Source organism: Rutilus rutilus (genome assembly GCF_951802725.1).
Source record: "Rutilus rutilus genome assembly, chromosome: 1".
Classification (NCBI taxonomy): Eukaryota; Metazoa; Chordata; class Actinopteri; order Cypriniformes; family Leuciscidae; genus Rutilus; species Rutilus rutilus.
Window position 1 is genome coordinate 65244425 of NC_140209.1, and position 21556 is coordinate 65265980.

The 21556-nt window shown below is 36.9% G+C and overlaps 1 protein-coding gene across 1 annotated transcript in view; it reads left to right on the forward strand.

Annotated features, from left to right (window-relative positions):
* LOC311295458 (NACHT, LRR and PYD domains-containing protein 3-like) overlaps nt 1-21556 on the forward strand; it is an 86282-nt gene that overhangs the window by 36603 nt on the left and 28123 nt on the right. Inside the window, exon 5 of the mRNA XM_084416843.1 lies at nt 5303-5476. Within this exon, the coding sequence (XP_084272969.1) occupies nt 5303-5476 (174 nt within the window). The remainder of the gene's footprint in view (nt 1-5302; nt 5477-21556) is intronic.

The following is a 21556-nucleotide window of genomic DNA, read 5'->3' on the forward strand; positions in this document are numbered from 1 at the left end:
AGGACAAGGCTGCAATAGGCCACAGAGCCGCTAAAGGCCACACGTAGACAAGCGAAACATAAACACGGCCATTAAGCCACATGAAACCACGACCTCTAGAGGTCACTAGACCACGATGGGCCTTGCAGGACAAGGCCACGGTAGGCCACATGGCTATGGGAGACCACAGAGACGAGACCGCTTAGGAGCCACAACGGCTGCTAATGCCACACAAAGACAAAACCTAAGACACAAGGCTACTAAGCCACACAGAACAGAGGCCGCGATGGACCACAGACCACGATGGGCCACACTTAGGACAAGGCCACACGGCCATGATAGACCACACAGAACGCAGGCCGCGATGGACCACAGACCACGAATGGCCACACATAGGACAAGGCCGCAATAAGCCACTAAGCCGCTAAAGGCCACACATAAACAGGCTAAACATAAACACGGCCATAAAGCCACATGAAACCACGACCTCTAGAGGTCACTAGACCACGATGGGCCTTGCGGGACAAGGCCACAGTAGGCCACACGGCCATGGGAGACCACAGAGACGAGACCGCTTAGGAGCCACAACAGCCGCTAATGCCACACAAGACAAGTTTCACAAGACAAGGCCGCTAGGCCACACAAAACCAAGGACACGATGGACCACGAGACCACGATGGGCCATAAGGACCAGGCCACAATAGGCTACACGGCCATAAACAACCACACAGAACACGGCTATGACAGCCACTCAGGACAAGTCCACAAACGGCCACAAGGCCGTGATGGACTACACATAGACGAGAGACAAGACCAAACAGGCCACACGAAACGAGGCTGCAATAGCCACATGGAGACAGACCGCATTATCCGCTTATCGAGTGATGCGAGCTATAGTTTCAGTGCAGATTAATTGCAACATGACACCACCACCAGTATTTGCATGAGGATTTACCTGAATCGTTACTGAAGAGCTTGCTGAGCTTCCAGAATGATTTTAGAATCATTTCTTGCATAAAACTTGCATAAAGAGGAAAACCATCTGCCCAGCATCTTGATAGCCGAAGTAGAAATGCCACGTTCGGCTGCTGTAGTGGCTGCCCCGATCCTGCAGGAATGACCGGTATGCTGGAAGGGAGACAGCTGTAGCTTTGAGGACAGAAACTAGATGAGTCCTGAACCAGGCTTTAGAGAGAGATGCTTCGTTAGGTAGGAAAATAGGGGGAGTGATCTGAGAATCTAGGGCGAATTTGTAGGAATTTAATCATAGATAGAAGGGACAAATTTATTGCTAATTTTAGAATTTGTTAATGTGATAACAGAACTGGAGTTATTTGGAGTGCTTAAGAAAGAGTAAAGCAATTAGGCAAGAACGTGAAACAGAAAAAGACAGAGCAAGATCGGAGTGTTTAGATCTGAAGTAAATTCCCCTGGGTGCATGAGCCAAGAATGCGGTTAAAACATGGCTACAATCTGAATATGAAAACAGAAAGAAGACCATTTCGAATAGAAGGTGATTAAAAAGGGGGGTTGAATGGATTCCACTTCTGTAATATTGCTGTTACAGCATTTCAACAACTGCAAAGTTACACAACGCACAAAGTCAAGCATGGAAGACTTGAAGAGATTGCTTTGTAAGGACTACAACAACGCTGAGAGGGACTGAGCGGCATCCTTCCGGATAAGTGGCATCGCAATCCGTAAAGTTACATAATTCCAGCTCCTGCAATGATTTATAGCATATCGAGAGAATGAGTTAATGAATGACTAAAAGATTACTACGCAAAAGCTACATAATTCATCAACTAACCATCCAGAAATGGTGTCTACATGTTGACGCTTCTGAGTCTCTCCATCTTTGTCTGAGTCGGGTTTGAACATAAAGCTAAAAGTTTTGAAAATGTCTGTGAGAGTAATCGGAAGCTGCAAAACGAGCTGTTGAAACTCCACCCCCTGTGCCGGGAGCAGCAGCCAGACTGCATCCAAAGGGACAGACAAAAACCCTGCGCTTTTACTCACCCTCAATGACAATTCCAGCATAGTAGATAAAAATATCTTTGGAACATTCCAAGTCAAACCCCTCACAACACCCTGGGGACACTGGGGACCCACCACACATTGATTTCGTAATTGTAGGCGAGGAAGGAACGACCGGCCGTGATCAGGATGGGAAATAAAGGAATCTGAAAAGAAAACCAAAACTTAAACAAATATGTTTAAACATATGTTAAACAAATAATATAAACAAAAGCAGAAATATAAGCTTTTAAGGTGTAGGAGCCACACCTTCAGTGATATGGTCTAGCTGGATTGAGCAGAGCGACTAAATTACATGATCAATATTAGAGGAGGCAGGGTGATGGACAAGGGTTGCTGAAGGGCAGAGCCACCTGAAGACTAAAGTGTGTAGCTATAGCATTGCAGTGGTCAGGAATGTGCTCACGCGACCTTAATCATGAATTTGGAGACTACTGATTGCCAGATAAAAATCTCAGGAATAGCATGATCGTTTAACAAGAAGATCTGCCTTAGTGATGTAACCGACCTTCGTTAGCACATACAACATAAGTTTTGCTGCCACTACGAACCCAAAAGGATGTTAGTAGCCACTATAGGGCAATTTCTGTAAAGCGTGAATGAACGAAGCCTGAGGAGGCTCGATTAATTTTTTATTTTTTTATTTTTTATTAACCACTAAATCTTAATCTTATAAATCTTAGTACAATACTTACCTGAAGTAAGGTGACGGCATACCGATAAGATACAACCTCAATCACACTAAATATTCTGTTGTTGACTTGAGCGTAGAATCTATTTCTCAGCTGCGCAGCATACACCTGACATTACTCTCGAGGAGCTCTTGTATGAGTGAAATTGTATTCATGGCTGAGAGATCGCTGGCCGTGGCAACCAAGAGAGTCCTTTTAAAAGAAAAATCCGTGAACATTTAAATCAAACAGATGAGTAAATATCACTTGAGACTTCTTGACTGATTTTAATTTTTTTTTGGATCGGTTTGAATGATATAATTTAAACATACTATTAGGTCTACTGTGTAATCACATTTTGACAAAGTCTGTGACCTTTGCCTGAGCATCCTTAGTCTGCCTTTATACATTTAAAGGTGCATTGCGCAAGTCTCTGAGTTTTTGCAGAACTATGCCCCCTTCTGGCGACACGCGAAACTGCAACCAGAGTTGTGCATGCGGTTACGTGGAGTTTGCGTTGGGGTTTGGGATGAACTAGAAGCCGGTCTCTTTGAATCCATCTTGTACTTTTGCAAAAGTCACTTGAGTTGTCTTCGCTGATGCGGATAATTGAGGCGAATACACAAACCTGCCAGACATAGCCAGGTGAGCGTGAACACGCATGACGTCACGCCCAGTCGATTCCGACCCGAATCCCTCTTATTTATTTTACTGTACAGGATTATAGAGGCAATCGCAGTGATCATAGAAGGGCTCATTCAGCCCATCAGGCAATTGTTTAAGCATGTATGGGTTAGAAAAACGGGTATTTTTAACATGAAATGTTGCGCAATGCACCTTTAATATGTAGCCTATCATTTTCACTTTTTTTTTTTTTTTTTGGCGTTGAAGTCTGCAATCATCCAGGTGCCAAGTCTGGATGGGGAAGTGATTGAAAAAACATCTCCATAAATACCGAACAATAACGAATTCAGAGAAGAGCGTAAAACAAGTTTGAATAGGTAGGCCTACTGCTCCTTTAAGATGGAAGGCATTCTCACTATGGCGAGTGAGCAGATGAGAAGCGCGAGCTGTAATATAAGGCATAGTAGGCTATGCATGTAAAGCCGATTTAATATCTCAGTTGCTCTTAAGCTTGTTTTAATTTTATTCAACAATCCAGTTGTTAGTATTTTGCAACTGCCCATTAATGCATGGAATCAACGACGCTGAAAATAGAGAAAACTACCACGTCACCACAGTCGCCATATGAACTTTACCGCTGATGAAGGGAACAGTAGAGTAGCAAGTTAATATACATACCTGAATGAAGTTTAATCATATTAGTGGGGACAAAACAGTGGCGGCTGAAAGCGCCTACCAACGTAAAACCTTGAAAGTGGAACTTGAACTTGAAAAAGCCTGTGTGGAGATCGTCTCTCATGAGATTTCAAGCTGCCACGCGCTTGTTTCCTACACAAGTTTGTCGCACTCGCGCACCGCGAAAATTGTTGAGATCTAATCAAAGATAAGACTTGTGTTGTTATAGTTGGAACCGAAACGCGAGTGAGTGAGTGAGTGAACGCCGGCGTCGGTTTCTGCAAAATGAATGGAAGCGTAATTGGCGCCGTCAGTATCTGCGAACTCAGACGGATGTAAGTACCATTCTTTTATACTGAGAGTGTTAACACATGATTGGTTAGAAGTGAGTTAATTCATGACGCGCTGATTGAGTCTTCCTGGCAGAACTTAACGCTAAGCTTACATGAACTGAGGGTTTTTTTTCAGAAGACCATTGGGTAGTTTAACTGTTCAGGACAAACAAGGGACTCATGAACAACCATTACAAAAAAAACAAAAAACAAAAAAAACAGTTGTGAACCATTCAGGTAATGACACACAATATTAAAAATCAAGCCTATGTAATTTGTCTTGTATTTTGTGTTTGTATTTTGTCTTGTGGACTAGGCTATTGAACATCTGTTATGTGAAAAAGCTTTTTTAGGGCAGTACTAAATAGAATCAATGTCTTTATGATCCTTCTTATTAAAAAAAAAAAAAACATTTTGGGGGGTTTGCCTGTCCATCCCATCTTGTATACCGCCAAGAGAAATCTGGTTACCATACACACGCAACATCTAACAGCTGGTGGATCAGACAGTTTGAGTAAAAATGTATGAAACGGCTGTGCTTCAGCAACAACAACATCATTCCTTGGTTCTTTAAAAAAGCAAAAAAACAATGTTATTTGCATATTGAGCAGAAACAAAGCAACCTTGGCATCCGTTTTCAGGCCTTGGTAGCACTTTATTTTAGAGTCCTTTTCCTCTTGTACATACTATGTACTTATTACATTAATTAATATGTTATAGTAATTACAATAACTGGGTACTAACTAGGTACTAACCATGAACCTACCCCTAAACCTAACCTTAACCCATGCAGTTACCTTATATTACCCAGTACTTTCTAAAGTAAGTACACTGTAAGAACATATAAGTGTATGTAATGTAAAATATAAGTGCAACCCAGACCTTCCTGCTCTCTAACGTCTCTCCAGTGCTCAGAAGCTTCTCCATCATTAACAAGCTCTTGACTGATCATAACCTTTTAACAAGAGTCCTCTCTTTTTTCAGATTAACATCCTGTAATCTCACTGATCAGCACTGTGAAACTGTGGTTTCAGTTCTACAGTCATCAAACTCCTCCCTGAGAGAGCTGGACCTGAGTAAGAATCACCTGCAGGATTCAGGAGTGAAGCTGCTCAGTGCTGGACTGAAGAATCCAAACTGTCAACTCAACATTTTGAGGTACTTAGAAGTTTTATGTATATAGCGCCTTTTCTGTAGCTCAAGGTCGCTTTACATTGTACATTACAATACATTTACACACCCACACACACATTACAAACACATAAGGATACATATAGCCACATTATCCAAAGTACATGTTAAATAGATATGTTTTTAGCTGAGTCTTGAAGGTAGTCATAGATGAGATATAACAAAGTGTAAGGGGTAGTGAATTCCATAATTTAGGAGCATTAACTCTAAATGAACTTCCACCTACAGTGGACAAAAAAAACAACAAAAAAAACAAGTTCAGCTGATCTAAGGGACCGGGCAGGGTGGTAGGAGTAAAGTAGATCAGATGGATATGGAGGTGCAAGACCATTTAATGCCTTAAATGTTAGAAGTAATATCTTAAAGTGAATACGTGATGCCACGGATAACCAGTGATGAGCAGAGGAGTAATGTGAGCAGAATGCCTGGTCGATGTGAGAACACACACTGTAATTGATTGATGCATGAATTAAGGTGTCAGCATCAGCTAGAGAAGATCGAAGATGTGCAATATTACGAAAATGGAAAAAAAGAGTTTTTAACAACAGAAGAAATATGAGAGCAAAAAGAGTTGAGTCAAATACAACACCAAGGTTACGAATGGATGAAGAAGGCTTAACATGAACCCCATCAATATCAAAGGACCGGTCCATCCTTTTGACAGAGGCAGCAGAGCCAATCATCTATATTTCAGTTGTGTTATTATTTAACTTGAGGACTTTTGGGGACATCCAATGCTTGATATCCCTGATACATGCAGTAAGTGAGTCGGGCAGGGATGCTCTATTAGAGCTGGTGGTGAGGAAAATTTTAATGTCATCAGCATAGCAATGAAATTGAAGTCCATGCATGTAGATGAGGTCACCAAGTGGATATATATAAATGATGAACAGTAGTGGGCCAAGAACTGAACCTTAAAGAACACCCAGTGTAAGTGGAGCTGTGACCTATAGTGATATAATACTTTCTGTCGCTGATGTAGGAAATGATCCAGGAAAGAGCTGAACCAGTGATACCGATATCAAAAAAGGGGAGAGAGTATTTAATGGGAGACTGTGTCAAATGCAGCACTTGTTTATTAACCCTGAATCCATGGACAGAAGAATGTCATTAACCACCCCAAGAAGACCAGTTTCAGTGCTATGAGATGGGCGAAATCCTGACTGAAAAGGTTCAAAAAGACCATTAGGATCTAAGTATGATCTCAGTTGTGAAGCCACAACTTTTTCAAGTATTTTGTTTAAGAATGGTAAATTAGATATTAGATATAAGCTCAGGGCCGGCCCTGGGCATAGGCGGAATAGGCAAATGCTAAGGGCGTCGGGGCGCCCGGGTGCCCAAATTATTATTTTTATTAATATATATATATATATATATCGTCGCTGTCCGATGAAAACCGCGTATGTCCATTTTGACGATTTTGAGATTTTTCGACGGATAGAATGTCCAAGTTCATTTCCGTATACAGTATGCTTCACATATCTAAATGACCAATGAAAAGTTGTGAAATCATGTCATCTGATTTTCACGTATATCCATTTGGTGTCAAAGCTGTCAATCACGCCACGTATCTCCCGCCCTGTGGAGGCATCTCGCGGTCTAAGCTTCTCTGGAAGCTCAGCATTGGATAACCGAATAACTCTGTGAGGTAAAGTATCAGCAAACGTTTGTTTTTGACAACTGTTCAAGTTTATTATATATTCGCAATAAATTCACAACTGTTATTTACCGGTAAATGGTCTAGACGAAGTAATCGTCACTGTTTATTGTGGAGATGTTAACGCACGGGTCTGTTAACTTAAGCAATACTTTTAAGGTAGTCTAATATTTGTCTGACTAATAAATTAAAAAGGGTAAAGGGTAGATTTAAATAAAGAATAACGAATTTTAAATAACTAAAAACAAAATTTAAATAAAGAAAAAAAACTAAATTTAAAAAAAGGAAAAAATGAAATTTAAATAAAGAAAAAACGAAATTTAAATAAAGAAAAATGACATTTAAATAGAGAAAAAACGAAAATTAAATAAAGAAAAAACGAAATTTAAATAAAGAAAAACAAAATTAAGTTAAATTAAAAACGAGATTAATTTAGATTGATAACGGGTAAAAAGGCTAATAGCCTACATGTCGGGTCTGTGTACTTTTTCGTTCATTCATTATTCTATTAAGGAATGAAAGATGAAATGTAAAAAAAGGGTGCAGCTTGTTTTTTTGTTTAAAAGAAAAAAAAAACAGAAATGGCTGTATTTTTTGTACAAGAGCATAGACTACTTTGTTATGATTTTAGTAGCCTATAATGATTAATAAATGCACGCACAATTATCCACTTGATTTGAAGCCTGTGCAAAATGCAGAATTAAATGAATGTGCAGCAATTTGTACAAATAGAGTCTGTAGGTCTACTATATTGTTGAAAGTATGAAAAGTTAACAGCACGAGTAATAGGATGCACAATTTGAGACGGGCCAGACATGATTTTGACCACTTCATTAAGTTTTGTAGAAAGCCTTTCTTTAAAGTGAATTTCGTTTTGTATAAATTGTATCTTAATTTTAATCAATTTTTCATCAACCAATTGCCTGGAGTGTATTTAATAAATAAAAAGCAAATATATAGCAGACAATATAGCCTAATCATGGAGGCGCCCGCGCGGTCACTTGCATTGCACGTGAACTGGAGCGCATCTCATCCTAACTTAACGAAACTCAGTGTATGCCTCACACAGACACGAGAAAGACATCAAATACACAAAGCTTGAAAAGTCTTTAAACGAAATAATTCAAAACGAAAAGAAAAAAGCTACTCTCTGATTATGTATGATTATATGATCATAGCCTAGCCTATTTTGTGAATTGTTCATTCCCGGTTGTGGGTTGGCACACATTTTGCTGCCCTTACAAAAGTGCCGCTCTAGGCAATTGCCTAGTTCGCCTATATGGACGCGACCGGCCCTGGTCAGCAATGAGTGTATTGATTCATTGTCCCTTCATAGTTTGCAAGAGACATTTAATAAACTGAGACGTAGGCTATTTAATAAACTGAGCGTAGCCTATTTATCTGTCAATATGAAACGCGACTTGGCCATTCTAATTAATGATCGGAAGAACGCGTATCGACCACCATTACTGTAAAATATGCACGTATGTCCATTTAAACTCGATTTTGGTCAAATGTGGATTATATCATTACACTGGCAACAATATGGTTACATTTAAAGATGCCGTACCAAGAATGACAAAGCTATGTTCAACTGCTTTTGAAATTACGGTGTTTTTTCCACTTCCTGAAAAGTAACCGTTTTGGACATACGTGAGTTTCATCGGGCAGCAACGATATATATATATATATATATTTTTTTTTTATTACCAATACAACTTAAATATTATGGATTAAACAGCGATCGTCCCACAAAGACAAAACTACAACATTGCTTTCCCAAATCCCGATCCACCCCAGTCCGACTGAGTGATCAATCTCCCCCGCCCCCCGCCCTGCTGAAAAAAAGACATCCGTTACCTATGTGTGATTGTGAGTGACGGATGGCCGAATTCACTGACACTGATAAGTTATCATTATGTCAAAAAGACCGAAGCCATCTGGTGCCCAGGGAAGAAAAAAAAAGAAGAGAAGAGGAAAAAAAAAACGTGAAAAAGACAGAGGTAGGTAATGACAACATCATGATGTATGATCAGTTTTATCTATGTTGCATTAAGTTAATTCGACGATGCTAGTAATTCGCGCCGCAGAATATATATATATGTATATATATATATATATATGAAGAGTTCAGATGCAAAAGCCTCTAAGTGCCATCTGAAAATTTCTTCTAGAATGATCATTTTTATCAAGCTCGGTTATTTAAGTTCAGTAATTTCACTTTAATGACAATTAATAGGTAATTTTCCTTGCCATTTAAGTGAAATTACTGAACTTAAATATACAATCTTCATAAAAATGATAATTCTAAAAGAAAATTTCAGATGGCACTTAGAGGCTTTTGCATCTGAACTCTTCATATATATACTGTATATATATATATATATATATATATATATTAGTGCTGGGCAACGATTCAAATTTTTAATCGTGATTGATCGCACGGTTTTCTTGAATAATGAATTCTAAAGTAGTGTATTGCACACTTTTGATCTAAATGTACTGCTATATACACAAAAGTGCAATAACATGTGGTTTGCAAACACTTTAAACAAATAGCCTAATGTGATTTTTACCAGCAGTATTCCCTTTACACAGTAGCAATAAAATATTTCTTGTAAATCTCAACTTAAACATTAATGTAATCAAATCAAATATTAAACCAAAGCTATTTGCCACTGCCAGGGCATTACCTTTTATCTAGCTTGTTAAAACAAGTTACCATCAGAGTCCTGTTTTTTGGGGTTTTCTGACCAGAAACATTTTGACAAACGCTTGAACATTTTGAATCCATTCGCGCGTCCAGAGCGAAATTGACGCGCATAAAAAGGAAATGTTTGAAGCGAAATTGACGCGCGTCTGATTAGAGTGAGGTCGAGCACAAGGTGCAGCGACAAGCGGGTGCATTCCCGTAAAACTGCTCACAAGCCCACCCGCTGCCGAAGTTGAATTGTCTTGAACTTTTTGTACACGACGCGCAGCACAAATCATTGGAAGAGAGACTGATCCTCGCTATTTGTGAGTTTCCAGAATCTAAATAGTTATCAGGACATCAACAGGAGGAAATTCACATGGCAGAGCATCCCCGCTAAACTAAACGCAGGCCTATCAGGTAAAGTTATGTATAATTTTAATTTAAGTTAAAAAGGCTGAAGCCGTTGCCATGGTTACTACCCATAGAGCGCCTGCCGTTCACGCACGGAGCGCTGTCTCCCTTTCTGTTCACCTGAGAGAACCTGCCGAAGCCTCCCTCCACTGCTTGTTTGGGAGGGTTATTTGCTGGCTGACCAACATCCCACCTCTCCTGTGACTCATGGTTTGACTGTAGGCCTATGTCTATTCAGAGCCAGTGAGCAACGGACTTTCAAAATATTAATAACATAATAACACGTTAACGTGCCCAGCCCTAATATATATATTTATATATATATATATATATTAGGGTGCATCAAAAAACACAATTCTTGAATTTTGATATGGCTGGGTGCTAAAAGTGTTCCAATATATGTAGAAACAACACATGCAAAATATTTTTCCAGTACATGATGATTTAGGGGTGCCACCGCACATCTGTTTTTGTTGGATAAAGTGGTCAACAGTGCTCAATGGTCACAATGGAGATCTGAGGTAAACAATACTACAGCTCAAGAAAACTGAGGTGATCTTTCTGTTTGAGGTGATCTTTCTGTGTTGGGTATGTATTATTACACATTACTATCATATCTGTAGTTGTGTCTTTGTATACTTATTTATCATAACAAGTCATTTAAGTCATATTTATAGGTATTTGGTGCTCATTACATCTAGCTAACGTTAGCTAGCAACAGTTTGCTAACCACAGTTAGCTATCTATGTTAGCTAAGCTATTAAGCTTAACATCAACAGTATTTTAGAGTGGACAATGTCATATTCAGAGTATACAGTGGGGAGAACAAGTATTTGATACACTGCCGATTTTGCAGGTTTTCCTACTTAACAAAGCATGTAGAGGTCTGTAATTTTTATCATAGGTACATTTTAACTGTGAGAGACGGTATCTAAAACAAAAATCCAGAAAATCGCATTGTATGATTTTTAAATAATTAATTTGCATTTTATTGCATGACATAAGTATTTGATCACCTACCAACCAGTAAGAATTCCGGCTCTCACAGACCTGTTAGTTTTTCTTTAAGAAGCCCTCCTGTTCTCCACTCATTACCTGTATTAACTGCACCTGTTTGAACTTGTTACCTGTATAAAAGACACCTGTCCACACACTCAATCAAACAGACTCCAACCTCTCCACAATGGCCAAGACCAGAGAGCTGTGTAAGGACATCAGGGATAACATTGTAGACCTGCACAAGACTGGGATGGGCTACAGGACAATAGGCAAGCAGCTTGGTGAGAAGGCAACAACTGTTGGTGCAATTATTAGAAAATAGAAGAAGTTCAAGATGACGGTCAATCTCCCTCGGTCTGGGGCACCATGCAAGATCTCATGGGGCATCAATGATTATGAGGAAGGTGAGGGATCAGCCCAGAACTACACGGCAGGACCTGGTCAATGACCTGAAGAGAGCTGGGACCACAGTCTCAAAGAAAACCATTAGTAACACACACCGTCATGGATTAAAATCCTGCAGCGCACGCAAGGTCCCCCTGCTCAAGCCAGCGCATGTCCAGGGCCGTCTGAAGTTTGCCAATGACCATCTGAAAATAGAGCTTTTTGGTCTAAACTCCACTCGCTGTGTTTGGAGGAAGAAGAAGGATGAGTACAACCCCAAGAACACCATCCCAACCATGTAGCATGAGATGGAAACATCATTCTTTGGGGATGCTTTTCTGCAAAGGGGACAGGACGACTGCACCGTACAGTCACCGTACAGGGGAGGATGGATGGGGCCATGTATCGCGAGATCTTGGCCAACAACCTCCTTCCCTCAGTAAGAGCATTGAAGATGGATGGTGGCTAGGTCTTCCAGCATGACAACGACCCGAAACACACAGCCAGGGCAACTAAGGAGTGGCTCCGTAAGAAGCATCTCAAGGTCCTGGAGTGGCCTAGCCAGTCTCCAGACCTGAACCCAATAGAAAATCTTTGGAGGGAGCTGAATGTCCGTATTGCCCAGCGACAGCCCCGAAGCCTGCAGGATCTGGAGAAGGTCTGTATGGAGGAGTGGGCCAAAATCCCTGCTGCAGTGTGTGCAAACCTGGTCAAGAACTACAGGAAACATATGATCTCTGTAATCGCAAACAAAGGTTTCTGTACCAAATATTAAGTTCTGCTTTTCTGATGTATATCAAATATTTATCTCTTGCAATAAAATGCAAATGAATTACTTAAAAATCATACAATGTGATTTTCTGGATTTTTGTTTTAGATTCTGTCACAGTTGAAGAGTACCTATGATCAAAATTACAGACTTCTACATGCTTTGTAAGTGGGAAAACCTGAAAAATCTGCAGTGTATCAAATACTTGTTCTCCCCACTGTAGATGTCTCATGTGTATTGAGAGTAGCATTGTAGTTGTTACAGTAAATAACAGGGTAAGGCCACGTGAAAATGTCCCATTGACCTCCATTCATTTTGTCTATAGGACAAATGAATGGAGAATCTTGAAAGTTGAATTCTGAGAAATGCCCAAGTTGCCCAAAGGGCAAACAAACAACTTTTACTTTGATAACCTTATAGAACATGTTACTGTATAAAAGTTCACTGTACTCAACATTTCCAGGTCAACCTTTTGCCAATTAAACTAAGACTAAAAATTGCACATTTTTCAAAATTTCACCAAAGTTCATGTGTTAGGTGGCACCCCTAAATCTCAATGGAATTCCTCAAAACTTTGCAAAAGTCATTTTTTTGTTAATTGGAACAAAATGCAATGCCAGCCAAATTGATATTTTGAAATTAAAATTTTCCATTCAAATTTGATGCACCCTAATATATATATATATATATCGTCGCTGTCCGATGAAAACCACGTATGTCCATTTTGCCGATTTTGAGATTTTTCGACGGATTGAATGTCCAGGTTCATTTCCGTATACAGTATGCTTCACATATCTAAATGACCAATGAAAAGTTGTGAAATCATGTCATCTGATTTTCACGTATATCCATTTGGTGTCAAAGCTGTCAATCACGCCGCGTATCTCCCACCCTGTGGAGGCATCTCGCCGGTCTAAGCGTCTTTGGAAGCTCAGCATTGGATAGCCGAATAACTCCGTGAAGTATCAGCAAACGTTTGTTTTTGACAACTGTTCAAGTTTATTATATTTTCGCAATATATTCACAACTGTTATTTACCGGTAAATGGTCTAGACGGAGTAATCGTCACTGTTTATTGTGGAGATGTTAACGCAGGGGTCTGTCTTAAGCAATACTTTTAAGGTAGTCTAATATTTTTCTGACTAATAAATTACTGACACAGTAAAGGGTAGATTTAAATAAAGAATAACGAATTTTAAATAAAGAAAAACTAAATTTAAATAAAGAAAAAAACTAAATTTAAAAAAAGAAAAAAAAGAAATTTAAATAAAGAAAAAACGAAATTTAAATAAAGAAAAATGACATTTAAATAAAGAAAAAAAGAAAATTAAAAAAAGAAAAAAAAGAAATTTAAATAAAGAAAAACGAAATTAAGTTAAATTAAAAACGAGATTAATTTAGATTGATAACGGGTACAAAGGCTAATAGCGTGTACTTTTTCGTTCATTCATTTTTCTATTTCGTAATGAAAGATGAAATGTAAAAAAAAGGGTGCTGTCAGGGTTCTGTCACTTCGGTCTAGTTAATTTCTTGGTTTTGTGACAGAGCTCTGACGCTCCCTGTTTTGTCTCGTCTCTGTGTGAGTGCGCGGTTCCGAGCGTGCTCGGGCCGTGCACTCACTTGTCTACGTGCCTTGTTATATGTGCGGGGCATGGTGTTTGGATCCCGACACGTCTGTCTACCCATATGAAAAAAACCTGCATGGTTCATATACAGCAACCATATATCTTCCTTACTTAAATCGGCCAGAATTACCTTCTGTGTTTCATATAAGACCAATACATGTCCTATACAATATCAGACCGATTATGGCCACTTTCATACTAAATAGCACACATACAACTTGTAGGGGATTTTTGCGTTATATATGAATACTGTTAAAAGACTTATATGAGTTTTACATGACAAAAGTATGCAAATGTGTATGGTATTAGTAGAAATATATAAAACTCATATAAAATTCATATATAAATCATTTAAAGTTCTTATATTGAATCATATGCTAGTCAAATTAAAGTCATATAGAATTTATACACATTTTGTGTCATTTGTTTGTGTTTCATACAGATTTCATGTTTTGATGACCAACATCTGATTCACTTATATGCAGTTGGCAAATTTTTAAAGGGATACTTCACTTTAAAATGAAAATGCTGTCATCATATACTCACCCTCATGTTGTTTCAATCCTTTATGAATTTCTTTCTTCTGCTGAACAGAAAGGAAGATATTTAGAAGAATATCAGTAACCAGACAGTTTCTGGTCTCATTGACTTTTTTTCCTACTATGGAAGTCAATGAGACCAGAAACTGTCTGGTTACTGATATTCTTCTAAATATCTTCCTTTCTGTTCAGCAGAAGAAATTCATACAGGATTGAAACAACATGAGGGTGAATATATGATGACAGAATTTTCATTTTAAAGTGGAGAATCCCTTTAAATTGTACACAGTGCAGAAGCCGGTTCGAGGATTAATAGCTGTCAGAATATCACTGACCTTTATGAAGACTGTTAATTTTCCTACAGGATTTGAAAGAGCAGTTATAAAGCAATGACATTGTAAGACCGTGCATTTACATTAATTGTGAACTGTCTGGGCCTGTTGTTTGTGAACAAATCATAACATATTATTGCAAATGAACAAAGTTGAGTCAAATATGTTTCTAGAACAGTGATTAAAATGTTGAAAATTGGCTGGAATATGCTTTTGTATATGAACTCTGGTGGTGATTCACTCAAAAAACTTTTAATATTATTTACTCAATTTTTTTTGGTGAAACATTTTTACACTTAGAATATTGATTAGATTTTTAAGCAGTGAAATAAATTACATACACTGTATTAACTGAGTAAATGTAAGTAAAACTAATTAAATAGATCTGAGTAACTGCATTTGGTACATTAACAAATAAAATTGAGTAGAAATAATTTGGGGAGAACATTTAAAAACAAATATTTATGAGTAATATTAACTGTGTTTATAAGCCAGTAATATTAACTTTTTTATTTCCTCTAAACCTTTGTAAAAAATATTCCATACAACCACCGGTATAACTACATGACATTGGCCTTTATTGTCAATGAGTAGCCTACAGCAATACAGCATATTTTATAATCTTTTTAACACGTATACAATATTTAAACTCATGTAAGAAACATTTTCGAAGTAAAAATTAAACATTTAGGCCTATACATTCAAGTAATTCAAGTGTAATCAACCGGTCTGTTATCCAGTATCCACCGGATCAGCGCTGGTTCCCATCCCGGAGATGGACTCGCCTCTGCGGGGGAGCCTCTAACTTTAGACCGCCGTCCTGCGTCACTCACAGCCGAAAGATGCTGCGACGCGACTGACTCCATAACCTGCCAATAAACAAATAGTGCACAGTTCTGAGGACATTTTATCATCCAAATTAGTTATATTCATTATCTTTAGGAATATAGTCGTGTGTTTATGCAAGGCGTTACAATCATGCGAAAAGGCAGACGCGAGCCGACACTCTGTGAGTAACATTGCATCTCTGTATGTTCTTTCGCATTAAATAAAATGATTTAAAGCACATTAATGATTATACAGATCAAATAAAACATGCACACACCTGAATTTCACAGAGGAAATGCACCAATAGGCTCTATGCACGATCGCTTCCGCGTTTTGTCTCAGCCCGCCCAGTTACATCCGGTGCTGCGTCAGAAGCAGTTTTTGCATTAGGTGGAGATAATGGCAAATTACACTCGCGGTTTACAAAAACTTCCAGCGGTTAACGTGAATGAAGTTAACAATATTGTAAGGCAGTTAAACTGTCACACATGAGTAAAAAAGAGAAGTTCTTTAAATTATAAATTACGAGCTACATCAACAACTTTGAGGGTGAGTATTCTCTCATATCGCGCGAAATCCGACTAGCGAATCAGTTTCTAAAATCGTTGTCTCCGTTTCTGAGAAAATGAATTTTATTGAAGTGAATTGTCCTATAGAACGCGCTATGCGGAAGTAAAGACGCTGGCTGAGATCCTACCGGAAATACGTCAGCAGCGTTCGTGCATAGAGCCTATTCTGCGCCGCTGAATCTGATTCGGGAAAATACACTCAGCATTGGAACTTTGAAAAAGTCAATTGACTTCGCACTGAATGAAGTTAAAGACTTGAAAGACGAAATGAAAGTGGTGAAAGAATTCACTAAATCGCACGAGCAGAAAGTTGCTGAGCTTGAACGAAAAGTTAATGAAGCAGAAAGATATCGGAGAAGATGGAATTTGAGGCTCCACGGTGTTCCCGAGAAAGCGGATGAAAATCTCAAGCATCAGGTGATTGGAATTTGCGGCTCAGTTGCTCCAGAGTTAAAGGAGAGATGCCAGGTTGATGTGGACATTGTTCATAGACTGGGTCGAAAAGAACAAGGAAGAAGCACAAGAGTGACGATAATTCAGTTTACGAACAGGTCTACTCGGGATCTACTCTGGAAAAGAGCGAAGAACTGTGAATTCCTTCAAGCACAGCGGTTACGGTTTACAGAAGACTTGACGGCGTTGGACGTGGAGAGAAGAAAGCTCCTGTGGCCTATGGTGAAGGATGCCAGAGAGAAAGGTCGCAAAGCTTATTTTGTGGGGAGTAGAGCCTTTGATGATGGCGTTGAAATTTTCCCCAAATAAAGGTTTGGTTCTGATGGTCTCTGACCTAATAATTCAATTGAAGATTTGTGAAGTGAATGAGAATGGTCGAGGGGGAGTGGAAAAAAAAAAAAAAAAAAAAAAAAAAAAGAGTAAAAGTAAAATACAAAGTAATTTCCCAGGTAAAATTATAAACGGATAAGGAATTTGCACCCTTTGAGTTACATATACCTTAGCTCTTAAGAGTTTTTCTTTAAGAGTTTTTCTTTCTTTCTTCTGTAGTTGTGTTCATTAAAAGTTCATGTCGTTATCTTTTTGTTCCTTTAATGTGAGGGGTATTCGAGATTTAACAAAACGAAAGGCTGTTTTTTTGTATTGCAAGAGATTTAATGTAGATTTTTATTTCTTACAAGAGACTCATGCTTGTTCTTCAGATGTGAATTTTTGGAAATATCAGTGGGGCAGCGAAATTTGGCATTCTTTTGGAAGTAATCACTCAGCAGGAGTTGCAATTTTAAAAGGTTCATTTAAAGGTAAAATTGTTAATAGCAAAGTCCACAATGGAGGGAGATGGATAATCCTAACGGTATCCATTGATGGTAAAATGTTTTTGTTAGGTACTGTATATGCCTCAAATATAAAAAAATATAATGCTGATTTGTTCTCTGAAATTGAAAATGAGATAAGCAAAATAAAAGATTTCATGATATTGAAATTATTCTAGGTGGGGACTTCAATACTGTCCCAAATGTTAAGATGGATAGAATTCCTATTCCAATTAAATCACCTACAAGTGATTCAGAGCTATCAATATTTTGTGAAAATGTAGGGGTAATTGATATATGGAGATATAAATACCCACATTTGAAAGAGTACACGTGGAGTAATAGGGATAAATCTAAACAGTCAAGAATTGATTTTTGGTTAATTTCTAGTTCATTAGAACAAAATACAAACAGAGTATCAATTGAACCATCAATATTGTCTGATCACAAAATGATTTATCTTCTCATTAAAATGAATAACGAAACATATAAAAGCTCTAAGACTTATTGGAAGTTTAATAATAGATTATTAGAAATTGATAGTTTTCAATATGAAATTAAGAAAATAATACAAACATATTGGAATAAAGCTAAGCGAACAAATTTATACTGTCAAAATTGGGAGCTCATGAAGTTTCAGATTAGAATTAGTGCAATTGATAAAGGCAAAGAAGTTGCGAAGTCTAATAAATTAAAGGAAGAGGAAATTATTAAAGCTATTTGTAATATTACTAATAATGACAGTGATGGGAATTCTAATTTAATTAATTTGCAGGCTGAGTTAGATAAATTATATATAATCAAGGCAAAAGGTTCATTTGTTAGATCACGAAGACGTTGGTTGGAGGAAGGAGAAACTAATTCCAGATACTTTTATAATTTGGAGAAAAGGAATGGAGAATATACATCTATTAGAAAGCTTAATATTAATGGCCATGAAACACAGGACCCTATTATTATTTCAAAGTATGTATCCGATTTTTATGGTAAATTATATTCCAGCAATACATGTTCTGTAGACAAAATAGATGATTTTTTAAAACCCCTTAAACAAAATATAGCTTGTATTGATGAAGATTTTAAAGCTCTTTGTGATAAGGAGGTATCCATTTTAGAGATAAGAACAGCTATAAAAAAACTTAAATTTAACAAGTCCCCCGGTAATGATGGCTTAACTGCAGAATTTTTTAAAACATTTCAAGATGATCTAGTTGAATTTCTGTTAATGGTCTTTAAAGAATCTATTGATCAGGAAGCTTTGCCACCCTCCATGACACAAGGACTAATATCCTTAATTCCAAAGCCTGATAAAGACCTATTGTCACTAGATAATTGGCGACCTATTACATTAATTAATAATGATAGTAAAATTATTGCTTCCATATTTGCTGAAAGGTTAAAGTTAGGATTAGAGTTTATTATTGATGAGGGGCAGTCAGGATTTATAAAAGGTAGACATATTTGTAATAATATTAGACTTGTATTAGATCTTATAGATTATAATGAAATTATTAATGATAATAGTTTTATTCTGTTTGTCGATTTTTACAAGGCCTTCGATACAATTGAACATGACTTTATTTTTAAAACTCTTAAATTTTTCGGTTTTGGGGACAAATTTCAAAAAGTAATTAGAACCCTATATAATAAGATTAATAGCTCTGTAAAATTGGCATATGGAACTTCTCATAGATTCGAAATTAAAAGGGGTATTCGACAGGGCTGCCCTATTAGTCCATTACTTTTTTTGTTGGTTACACAAATTATGGCCATTCATATTAAGAAGGACAATTTTCGTGGTATTAAAATAGAGGATACAGAAATTAAATGCACACAATTAGCTGATGACACTACTCTTTTTTTAAGAGATTATACTGAAGTTGGAAAAGCAATAAAATGTTTGCAGTTATTTTCATCTGTATCTGGTCTTTCCCTAAATATTAATAAGTGTGAGCTTATGGCTCTAGGTTCATGTGACTTTACCACAATATGCAATATTCCTGTGAAAGAAGTTGTCAAATATTTAGGTATTAAGATATCAAAAAATAAGGAAGTCAGGAATGAGTTAAACTTTACTCCTATCATTCAATCATTTGAAAAGAAATTGAACTCTTGGCTAATGAGAGATATCTCTTTAACTGGTCGTGTGTTATTGGTTAAAGCTGAAGGTTTATCCAGGTTGGTTTATAATGCTCAAGTGTTAGAGGTACCCCCCTTGCTAATTAAAATGATAGACACTAAACTCTTTAAATTTATTTGGAGGAACAAATCACATTATATTAAAAAAGAAAATATTTGTAGATCAAAAGTTGAAGGAGGATTGAATGTTTTGGATTTTAAGACCTCTAATATGATATTTAAAATAAAATGGCTTCAAAATTATTTAAAATATAAGCAAAGTATATGGTATACGGTACCTAATTTTATATTTCAAAAAGTAGGTGGTATAGAATTTATACTAAAATGTGATTATGATGTTAACAAAATACCTGTTAAACTTGCAAGTTTCCACAAACAAGCATTACTTTCATGGACTCTTATGTATAGTCATAATTTTTCCCCCCATAAATGTACCATATGGAACAACAGATGTATAAGGGTTAGAAACAAGTCAATATTTTTTGAAAATTGGTTTGAAAAGGGAATTATTTGGGTTAAGCAGTTGATAAAAAATGATGGTGTTTTATACAATTATAATGAGTTTGTTCATATATATAACTTTTCAGTTGATCCTGTCCAATATTCTTTGGTTTTACATGCAATTCCCAAGGAAATTTTGAGATTATTAGAAGGTCATAATAATTGTTCTCTACAAACAACAGTAGAAGAATTTACCTCTTGTATTAAGTTGCAGGGTAAAGATTTCACAAGTTCTGGATGTAATAATATTTTTTTGCGGTCCCTTCTTCAATCTAAATGTATACTTGCTGTTACTACTCACTGGAATTTTTTATTTAAGAAACATATTGAGTGGAGTAAAGTTTGGATGACACCTCATAAGTATTGCATTACAAACAAAGTAAAAGAGGTTTCATATAAAATTTTCCATCGAATTTACCCAGTTAAGTCACTTGTGGTACAGCGTTTTAAAGTAAACATTGAAGATATTTGTGCTTTTTGTAAAATTACCCCTGAGACTATTAAGCATTTATTTTGGGAGTGTCCCAAGACCCAAATGTTTTGGAAGGAACTTAGTAATTACTTGCAAAGTAAAGTTAGGATTCTTGTTAACTTTGAAGAAATTGATGTTATGTTAAGATGTTTTTCATTTGAGGGTGATAAAAATCTTTTGTTTATATTTGATTTAATTATTATAATTTCCCGTTACTATATTCATAAGGTCAAATGGAATGGAAAGATACCAAATTTTGAACATTTTAAAATTGATGTTAAGATATATTTAGAAACTATATCCAAAAGTAAAAACCTGAAAGCTATGAAAACTACACAGCTGTTTGACAAGTACAAGCTTTTTTTGTAAAAAGCCTTTCTATTTTTTTATTTTTATTTTATTTTATTTATTTATTTTTTATTTATTCTCTACCCCTGACATGTATGGACATGTATGGTTATGTGTACTCTTGTATGTAATATGTTTTGTTATTATTGTATTTCAATAAAAAAAAAAAAAAATAAAAAATATTCTGCGCCGCTGAGAAGAGAAGAGGAGAACTCTCTGAAGACTGGAGAGAGTTCAAACAGCGCGCGCTCACTCAACCGCTGAGCTGTCGTCACGTCAGAGTGGAGGGGGGAGGGGGGAGGTGCGCGCATTGTTTTAATTGAGTAAACTTAATTTCTTATGCGTGTTAAATATTAATAATATTGATTTTATTTAAGTAATATTTGTGGTTCTTGAAACAGATCATTTTAATTATCCATTCTCAAATATGGTGATGGAAATTTCACAAATATATTAGCTCAGTGTATTTTAAATAAATAATTGGTTAGTCAAATACTAAATTATTTTAGTGAAA